Genomic DNA, 10344 nt, shown 5'->3' with positions numbered 1-10344 from the left:
GTAGCACCAGACAGTAGGTGACCGGGTTGACACATATGATGGGCTTGAAAAATTCGATGTCTCCCAGGCTTCGCCTGCAGTTGGAATCTTTGATTCTTCCAGGACCCAAATGCACTGAACGAAGAATCAGAAATTCCAGCTGGAGGAGGAGTGGACTTCAGGGTGCACAGAGCAATTTAAAACAGAGTACCAGAAAAGGAATCACTAGCAATCGGAACGTTACAAAGCAAACTAAATACACACACACACACACACACACACACACATTTTCAGAACCGCTTGTCCCTCACGGGGTCACGGGGAACCGGAGCCTACCCGGCAACACAGGGCGTAAGGCCGGAGGGGGAAGGGGACACACCCAGGACGGGACGCCAGTCCACCGCAAGGCACCCCAAGCGGGACTTGAACCCCAGACCCACCAGAGAGCAGGACTGCGGTCCAACCCACTGCGCCACCGCACCCCCTCAGGCAAACTAAATATATACACACAAAAGTAAGCAATAGGTAAGCTAACATGTAACTAGGCAACAGGTAAACAACCTGATAACTAAGCAATGGTTAAAGCACAAAGTCAGAAAACCATGAGTTTTCATGCGACATCAGCGTACGGATGTAGTGCCATTAAACACATCTGACTGCAGGGGGCTCTGTGTGGTCATTGTTTTGTTCTGGGAGGACCTGGGTTTGAATCCCCTGCTTCTCGGTGTGTTACCTTTGATTGAGATATAACCCTGAAGTGCTACAATTAAACAGACCCTGGTATATAAACGGGTAAATCAGTGTAGAAACATCACACTGGAGCTGAGTAGATGACAACTTTGAGGGGTAATGAGTGTTTGGAATGGTCCAGAAGAAGTCTTTTAATGGATAAGGAAAAAGGGCACTTTGTCTCCCTAACCCTAACCCCTAGTTACAGTAAACAAGCACCTGGTTGCCATGATGCTCAGCTGTGTGTGTAAACCCCTCGGTTCTGAAGGTCCAGTCTGTGTCTGACTCCCCCACCCTTTATTTGTCCTTTTCCTCCCACTCCATCCTGGTCCCGTGTTGCTGACAGTGGATGCTGCTGCAGAGTCCGAGTGTCCTCTGGTGAAAAAAATCAGGGTGGTAAAAACACACACACACACACACACACACACACACACACACACACACACACACACACACACACACACACACACAGAGCGCCGCCATGCGTTTCCCAGCACAGTGAAAATGAAACGGGTCCACAACCAGTTTGTCCTGAATTTTGCTCTCTCTCTATAAGTCCAGGGTCCTAGAAGAGGATCTGTCTGTCTACTAAGCCATGTGCGCGTGGGGTTATGTCTCAAAGTCCTGCATACCAGGAGCGACTGCAGGTGTAGCCTCAAACCCACCGTGGTTTTTATCCTGTTTTCTGTACAAACAGTGACACACACTAGAAAGGTTCAGAGACCGAGCTTTAATGCGATGTGTTTTGCGATGCTACTGCCTGGACCTTGAGCGCACTTGCGTTCCACGGTCAGGACTTGATCTTCACCGCGTTATGGCTCCCCGTGGTGCACATTCAGCTGTATTAACCTGAACGTTCTTGTGCTTTGCGTATGTCATCATTCTTAAACTACAGTGAGTGTAACCTCGCCAGGGCCTGGACACACACGCATCCTGTGGAAGCTTCCTGTTTTGTCCACCTTCAGCCAGCCTCTGCTTCCTGCCCCATGTTTCCTTCCTGTGGGAGGCACTCCAGTCCTCGGCTCCCGGACACTCTGACTGCGAGCAGCCCTATGGCCACATCATCGGGGAAAGAGACGCTGAGCCCAGGTAAGGATTCGCTCCCCGTCTCGTTCGACCCACCTGTCAGGTTCGTTCCATGGTCAGACCGTCCGCAATAGCCGCTTCCCTCCACTTTATGAAGAATGTGCCAGGAAGATATGAGTTTGAATGCTGGTTTCCTGTTGGTCTGGGGGTCACAATGACTGACTGAGATCATAAATGGTACCACAGTCACATGTGGATCTCACTGACATACAGAGTGAGCTCACAGAGCCACTCAGAGGATTAGACAGATCCTAACAGCAGGCATATTTGTAGAATCCACAGAAATGCAGTCAAAAATAAATGCACAGATCAAGTCATGTAACCAATTATTAGTCTGAAAACACTACTTTGTGCTACAAACATCTGACTCACACATTTTTAATTCTTCCATTTATTCTTTTTTACATGCAGTTCCACTTGCCACCATTAGTTGGAAGCAGAACGCACTGAGACTCAAAGGGCACTTTGTGTGTGTGTGTGTGTGAGTGTGAGTGTGTGAGTGAGTGAGAGTGAGGGAGGGATGTATGTATGTATGTATGTATGTATGTATGTATGTATGTATGTTTTGGTCACAGCATTCTCTTCCCCCTCCATCCCCAGCTGCCCTAGCAGTAGAGTGGCATTAGTGCCCACTGAAGAGGACCAAACGTGGGCATGCACTGTCAGGGCTCGACCCCACACACAGCAGGTTTTTGGTTCCAGCCCATGCACAGCTGCGCTCTCGAGGGGGTCTGAAAGCACATCACTGGACCTTGCAGCCCTATACAGTGCACAGCGTTCCTGCTTTGCACTCAGGAGCTGAACCCATTAAGACATGAGCACCGCCTGCTGGCCTCCAGCGCCATGCTGTCGTCAAGGGTATCCCAGCAGTCTTCGCCAGTGAGCCCTGCAGGGGTCTCCTGGACGCAGCCCGAGAGTGCCCCCAGCCACACTTGCGCTCCCCCGTCTGCATCAGACCTGAGCGGACCACTGAGCGCCGGCATGGCTGCGGTTGCGGTCCCGGCTGCTCTGATCATCCTGGCCCTGCTCTGCAGGCTGGTGCAGCTGCACTGGCGACTCCGGGCCACCGGGGGCAGCGGTGCCCTGGACTACTGCAGCTCCTATCACTGGGGGCGCTACACACTCAAAGAGCCACTCTGGACTGCTTCTGGGCCATGCCCCCTGGTCATTGCCCCACCCTCCCTTCCTCTCCCACCCCCACCTATTCCCATCGCCATCCCCGTCCTCCACAGCAGCCCTCCCAGCCCGGGGGTGGGGCAGGGGGGCGGGGCCACGGCATCCTCTGACTGGGAGCTGTACTCTCGCATCAGGGCGGTACGGCCTTCGGCGTACCCCAGCGAGCAAGGGAAACACGTCTTCCTATTCGAGCACTCAGCCTTCTGACACGGCACACGTCTGACTGACACATGGCGCTACATGAGACATGTCATGTAATTTACAGTGCCTTATTTGTGATGTATGAAGTACATATGTAACTGGAACCGAGAGTTGGTCCATTACTCAAAATCTTCTTAAGTCAATGCGGAGCGGGCGAGGAGCGCCTGTCCACTCTACATACGACTTTGCTGAACCGTCACACTGCTCCATCCCTGCCTGTGGGTGGAATGCATTTTTATTTACTTTGAGTTTTACATCTTTGTGGGGAAAGGTGTCTCATCAGTACTACATGTACATCTGAATAATATGCGCAACTCCACGGGGGGTGAAAGTGTAGGGCTTTCGGACCACGAACAGAACGCTGGTGTCATACCAGTCTGAGGGCCACAGTGAGTAACAGCGATCATACTTCGTACCTCAACTGTGTGTGGGGTCCGCACCCGAATAGAGACTGAGCTCATAGAGGCACTGGTGTGTGTGTGTGTCTCTGGGGAACATGGGAACATGTGTGGAGGATGGAGGGGACTGTACACACAGTGCGCTCACACACAGCGTCTTTAGCTAAAAGTCACCATCAGGACCAGGAACTTGGGAGTCACTATTTGATGCTGATGCTGTGCGTTGCCATGGAGACGGGGGTTTACAAAGAGGTGCAGGATGACGGAGAGGCGGTGCTTCGTTGATCGCTCAGAACTGGTGGATCTACAACGTGCTCACCTTCAGTTCGCTCCTGCTCCACCTCCTCCACCTCCTCCACTTCCAACAACCCCTCTGCCTTCTCCGTCTCCGTCTCTTCCACCTTCTCCATCTACTCCACCTTCTACACCTTCTCTGCCTCCTCTACCTCCTCCGTCTTCTCCACCTACTACACCTCCTACACCCTCTCCACCACCTCCACCTCCTGCACCTTCTCCACTTCCTCCACCTCCTCCACCTCCTCTATCTTCTCCACCACCTGAAAAACTGAAGAATGGAACTGGACTGACTGAAGTGGCAGCTCCCTTTAGGGAGAATGAACACTCAGCACTTTGCAAATAAGTTTGTCACAGCAAAGCGTTCGTTACTGGAGTTCATAACCTGGGGACACACTAGAATATTCGCACTGTATGATGAATGACATGTGATGACCAATGAGTGCAGCACTTGCATTTTACAATGAATATTTTTTAATGACTGACATATTTACTATGTATCATCAGTGATAACTGATGCATATGCATAATGAATGATACGTGATGACTGATGTATTTACAGTGTATTATATGTTGTGACAGATGTGTGATGCATTTACAGTTTATGAAGTGTATTTGAGGACGTTGTGCCATATTGTCAATGTAAATGGTGTACGAAGCACAGTATTTACAGTAAATGATGAATGACACATGATGACTGGTGTGGATGCATTTGCAGTGTAATGTGCTGACTGACACCAAGCAGGACTCCTGCCAAAGGCCTGACTTCTCCTTGGACACGCAATTCATACGTTTGTTGTTAACTGTAGTACAGTAACACTTGTACAGCGTTTCCAGCAGCTGAGAGGTATGAGAGGACCAAGACACGAGGTACATGTGATGTCCAGTCTCATGTCCACAGTGTATGCTACACGGGCTCAGTGCGTTGGTGCGCACCACGTAGGAGCGATCAGTCACACCGCTGCTCCGCACAGTAACAAGCTTCATCACACCGTTTAAACCGCACTACTGAGCAGGACCAGGAGGTGGCGCAGCGGCTAGAGCACTCACACCTGACTGTCACAGGTCCAAATCACACTGCTGCTGCTGCATTACCCTCTGTCAAGGTACAGTAAAATTTACCATGCGTAATGAAACACTCTGCGGGTCTCATAGGAGAAAATGAAACAGAAATAATAATAATAATAATAAATGTGTGTCTTCCTTCATTCTTGTGTGTGGTGGGGGGTGTCTACAACTGGTTCTTTCCGCTGAGATGTGCGTGGCTTTACAGAAACGCGTCTGTTAAATTAATACATGACCCCTCTCGCTTTCCGTAGCCCTCTGTTTTTACTAACGTCACGTGAGCCTGGGGAGACACGTGACGTACGGTGTGCGTGTTGCGTTGTGTGCGCGCGCCGAGGGACGTCTGTGAGTGAAATGCACGCCGTGTCTACCGTGTGTGTTTTTATTATTCCACGGGAATACCAGGATGTGCCCGATAATGCGGCCATGCGTAGTGTCACTGTGTTTTACTCTGTCTGGTTAAATGACAATGTTAAGTTTTTCTGGTTTCTGGCTCACACAGCTACACAATTTACCGTGTTTTACTCAATTACTGTGTCATCAATACTTGTCAATTACTCAATAGCCACGTGTGTGTGTGTTTTGCCCGGACCTCACCTGTCAGCTGCCCGAACACGTGACATGTGAGTGTGACACCTGCTATTGCTAATCGTGTGCAGCGTGGACACTGTTTCCGGTGTGTCCGTGTGTTGTTGTCGTCCCAGGCGGCGGTTGCCATGGAAACGGTGGAGGAAGACGCTGTACTCCGCTGTCGGAGGTGCAGGATGTGTGTGGTGGACTCATCCGATCTGCTCCGGGTATGTCTTCTTACCTGTGTGTGTGTGTGTCTGCGCGTGCACACGTGTAACGATTCCCCCCACCTCCCTCCCAGATGTGCGCTGACGACGCCGACGCCACAGCCGAGTGCAACATCTGGCACGTGAACGTGGATCCGCTGCCCCGCTGGATCCTGACCGCTGTGCAGCAGGTACTGAGCGCGGCGCTCTGCAGGGGGCGCTGGTGGGCGCCGCGGCCCTCACGGTGCACAGTGAGGAGTCACCGGGGGGACGGGGTCATGGGATCCCAACCGACCGCGCGCAGTGCGTGTGGCGAGGGAGTGGACGCCCTGGTCCTGACGCTGACCGTACCGCACTGCCGAAGGGAGGCGACTCCCGCGCCGTGTGTCACTTTGTCATTCCAGTAAAGCCTAATAATACAGGTGTGTGTCATTTATTTACCCTGAGGTGCTGTAAAGGATCTCAGGTAAAGCTACAGTGAGTATAAGCAGACATTTTTACTTAAGTATTGATGAACTGCGGGGGACACAAGCAGCGCTCCGAGTGTCGGGAACAGCAGGAGCTGTAAACACTGAGGGAGGGAGTGGGATGAATCGGTCAAGGTGCTCCTTACTGCCCCCTGTAAGCTCTGAAAGCAGAAGTGCCTCTTGTTCCATCCACATCCAACGGATGAGAGAAAGTACACACACTGACTGAAGCGGCTCGTCCCGGAGGGGGAGGAGACACACCCAGGACGGGACGCCAGTCCGTCACCCCAGGCAGGGCTCGAACTCCAGACCTGCCAAAGAGCAGGACCCAGCCAAACCCACTGTGCCATCTGCAGAGAGAACATGATTAAACAATAAATGTTGGCATCTTCGAAAAGCAGTTGAAAGGACGCGCATTTTCCCTCCGTGTCGCTGCACCAAAGTAAATGCGGTTAAAGCTCAGCTGGGAGTACCGGGAACCAGCGAATGGAGCAGTGCGCCGGGCCAGGACCCCACCGGGCGACGTATGTCCAAATGTAGCGAGACGTGCGTGAGAGCGCTGTGTGTAGAACCCGCGCCCACGTGCCACTCCAGCCGCTTGCTCTTTCTGCTTCGCTGGCACTCGCCACAATGGGCTACGCCACGCCGCTTCGCGCACCCTCCCCTCACAAAGGGGGCTTTGTGGCGCTCGCTCACTGTGGCCCCTCCCCCTCCGTCCCGCAGGCCGCCTGGACAATGGGCAAGCTGCACTGCGGTCATTGCGGGGCCCGCCTGGGGGGCTTCAGCTTCATCACGCGTCCCTCGTGCCCCTGTGGCCGGACTCTCGCCGTGCACCTCTGCAAGAGTCGCGTGGACCGCGACCGCAGGTGTGTCCTCAGGGTGTCTCCGCCCATGGCGGACGTGGACGAGCCCACCTGGGGCCCGCGCAGGACGACGCGCAGGTTAGAGGACGGGTCAGGACCCACGTCCGGTGCTTCGGACCCCCCCCCCGATGCAGCCCTCCGCCAACCCACCGGATTCCATACGGGAGCTTGCGAGTCCCTGCATTGGACCCCTCCCAATGGCTGCGGCAGGAACGCAGACTGGCCTGCCCTCGGACCTGGAGCAGGACGAGGGTCCAAACCCTGCTTTGAGACAGAGGGTCCTGTGCCAGAGTGGCATGCAGGATGGGGACAGAGAAAGCAAGCGGGACAGGAACCGTCTCAAGAGCCTGAGGAGGAAGCAGCGACGGCGTGAGCGATGGCTACAAAGTCAGCTGCAGGAGCACCGCCAGGTGGGTGTCCACAAGGGGACAGTCTGGGGAGACTGACTGGGGACACTGACAGCAGGGGTACAGACGGGAGACTGATTGGGGCACTGGGAGTGAGAATAGAACTGAGAGCCATGGAATGACAGATAAAGTGACCCTCGAACCCTTCAGTGGTTCCTGTAGAGGGGATGTTCAAATAGCAAATATGGAGATGAGCATAGCAGATGGTGTTGGACTCATTGATGGAGCTGTCAGGAGAGACGTGGCTCTCAAAGAGATGGGTTCGAAACCCCTCTTCATTGTAGGAGGGACTCAGCAGCTCTGAGGGACATACGGAGTTTGGGGTTGGACGGTATTGAGGGATCAGGTCCTGGGTGTATGTCCAGGCCAGGGTGGACAGAGGTACTTGAAACAGGCAGCTGCAGGAAGCCAGCGGGGGGTTTCAAAAAACACTCCATAGACCCATAATTTACATTAATATTAAACAATGAACGATGCCTTTGCTTCTATGTTCTTTCTAACCCTTCCAATGAAAAGTTCAAATATATAATAACCACAGTATCATAGTCTTAGTCTGCAGGGAAGATGCCTAACATCCTCGGCTCTCTGCCGCTCCCTGCAGGCTGCTGCAGGCAATCTGTCAAGCAGCGAGGACGAGGCCCTGCCCACCGGGGACGACAGGGAGGGGCTCACGTGCGCCGTGTGCCTCGACCTCTACTTCAGTCCGTACACGTGCCGCCCGTGCGGTCACGTGTTCTGCGAGCCGTGCCTGCGCACGCTGGCCAAGAACTGCCCCGCCAACACGCCGTGCCCGCTGTGCCGCACCACCATCACGCACGTCTTCTTCCACAAAGGTACGTCTCGCCGGAGCCGTGCGGCATGTCGCCCCTTGCTGGCTGCGGGGCTAAGCGAGCTGCTTGCCGTTACAGAGCTCAACCACACGGCGAAGACGTGCTTCCCGAAGGAGTACGCGACCCGCAAGCAGAACTTCCAGAAGGCGAGCTGTGCCAAGTGGCCCCTGCCCAGCTGTCCCAAGATCTTCCGCATCTTTGGAGGTTTGTGTCTTTTCCCGTCGTCGTTGTCATCATGGGTCCTAGGGAGCGCCAACACAAATGTGTCTTAATACATTGTGGCTCCTCAACTTACAAACACAGCTCGTTTGTAACACCGCTTGTTCGTAACTCCAAAGTCACTTTGAGCAGAGTCAGTCGATAAAAGGTAATGCTCTGTGTAGAGCTGCAGTAAAAACACTTACTGATCGCGAGCTACAGTAATATTAAAACTAAAATGAAGGTAAAAACACATCTGCTCCATAAACCCTGAGGAACAGCAGACATACGGTAACGTTACACTGTGAACGCTGTGGCAAGGAATTGAATCGAGGCGCTCGGCACACTCCCGCTCTGTCGGTGCTCTTTATCACCTCCTGCTGTCTCAACAGAGAAGTGACACAGGTCACTGTTGCTCCGCCGCAGACATTTGGCAGAGGAGCGGAGCGCAGTTAAATACACTGTGAAAAGTGTGTATGTTGGAAAATGTGGAACTGGAGTGTGAGAGGAGGAGCCAGAGCGTGGCCCACTTTGACCGCAGAGGTGTACAGAACGCAGCGCAAACCGTGGCCGTGCTCACGATTCCTGTGTCCCCCGCAGGGCTGCGGAGGCGCGGCAGCCCCACAGGGAGGCGCCAGTTTCCACACGGCGGCTACCGACTGGACGCGCTCGCCTTCCAGGAGGACTCGCGTGGGTGGCGCTTCGACATGGACATGGTCATCGTCTACATCTACTCTGTCAATTGGGTCATTGGCTTCTTCGTCTTCTGCTTCCTCTGCTACTTCTTCATCTCCTCACTCTGAAGCTGACCCTTCTCCCGCTGAAGGCTACCATTCGCCCGAGGGAGGACCCCACCTAGTGGTGGCCCTGCGATTGACTGCGGGAGGAGGCTGCGGGTGCCGGTGCTCTGGAGCAGCACCGAGTCACCTGAAGGAGACACCAAATAAAACGTGGACAGATTTTAGTCCCTGAAGTCCAACAGAAATGTGAGGTCTTCAGGGGGGTCCACTAGTGCTCCCGCCTGCTGTTGTGGTGACTCGGGGGTCAGTGAACGCGCTCTGGCATGCGGAACCTGGCACACAGCCTCATCTCTTCAGCCAGTAAATCTGTGCTTTGTTTTTATTGGTTTATTTCAGATACTGTAAAACCAGAGAGAGAATAAAAACAGTGGATATCCTGGACATCTTGTGGACATGAGTGCTTCAAGCCGTTTGCTCAGTGTGTGTGCCAGGTGGTTCTGGCTCCGTATTTGTGTCTGTGTGTGGGGGGGTACCAGTTTGTGGCGTTCCTCCTGTTGCAGTATGACAGCCCCACACAAAGCCCCCACAGGGTTACCGTTGCATTGCCCTGCGACTGACAGTTCATTGGACCGTATTACGCAATCACTGCAAATGCACTGTGGCAATGAACATCGAGATCACCCCTGAATGTAGGGACCGTGGCTGTGGGGGGGCCACTGACACACAAAACTGCGGCACGCTGGTCGTAAACTCTGCTGTATACCGCGCTGTACATGTCCTGTACCCGCACATGCTGTGGATGGGTTCTGGAGAGTTCCAACAGGTGGCGTCCTTCACCTGGGCATGCAGATCGCTGGAAGGGCATTAATCTCGTTCAGTCTGTGTCTGAGCAACCCAGAGGTTTCAGAAAACAGATCAGCGAGGAAGAAACTCACTTGGAACCAATACACTTAAAATTGCCCCGCTGTATAAATGGGTTAATCGTGTTAAAGGTGATTATCTAACTGGGGAAAAACTACAGTGACAAATGTCAAATACATAGAGGTAGATAATAAACAGTTTTTAAAAAAGTATAAAAAACAGTTAATGATGTATAACGTGACTAATACCTTATTTGTCAATACTTAGACTCTTA

The 10344-nt window shown here is 53.1% G+C and overlaps 1 protein-coding gene across 1 annotated transcript; it reads left to right on the top strand.

Moving 5' to 3' along the window:
- The first annotated feature begins 5165 nt into the window (after positions 1-5165).
- On the top strand, positions 5166-9647 carry LOC108932028 (E3 ubiquitin-protein ligase RNF180-like). Its single transcript, XM_018748175.2, is given in 8 exon segments — positions 5166-5300; positions 5633-5725; positions 5800-5895; positions 6895-7253; positions 7255-7444; positions 8043-8274; positions 8350-8475; positions 9070-9647. Coding segments are annotated over 8 exon segments (1317 nt in total). The 5' UTR covers positions 5166-5282; the 3' UTR covers positions 9273-9647.
- Positions 9648-10344: the final 697 nt, after the last annotated feature.

Source organism: Scleropages formosus, chromosome 6 (assembly GCF_900964775.1).
Source record: "Scleropages formosus chromosome 6, fSclFor1.1, whole genome shotgun sequence".
Lineage (NCBI taxonomy): Eukaryota > Metazoa > Chordata > Actinopteri > Osteoglossiformes > Osteoglossidae > Scleropages > Scleropages formosus.
The sequence above is the reverse complement of the archived record's forward strand: the minus strand, read 5'-3'. Positions and strand labels throughout refer to the sequence as shown.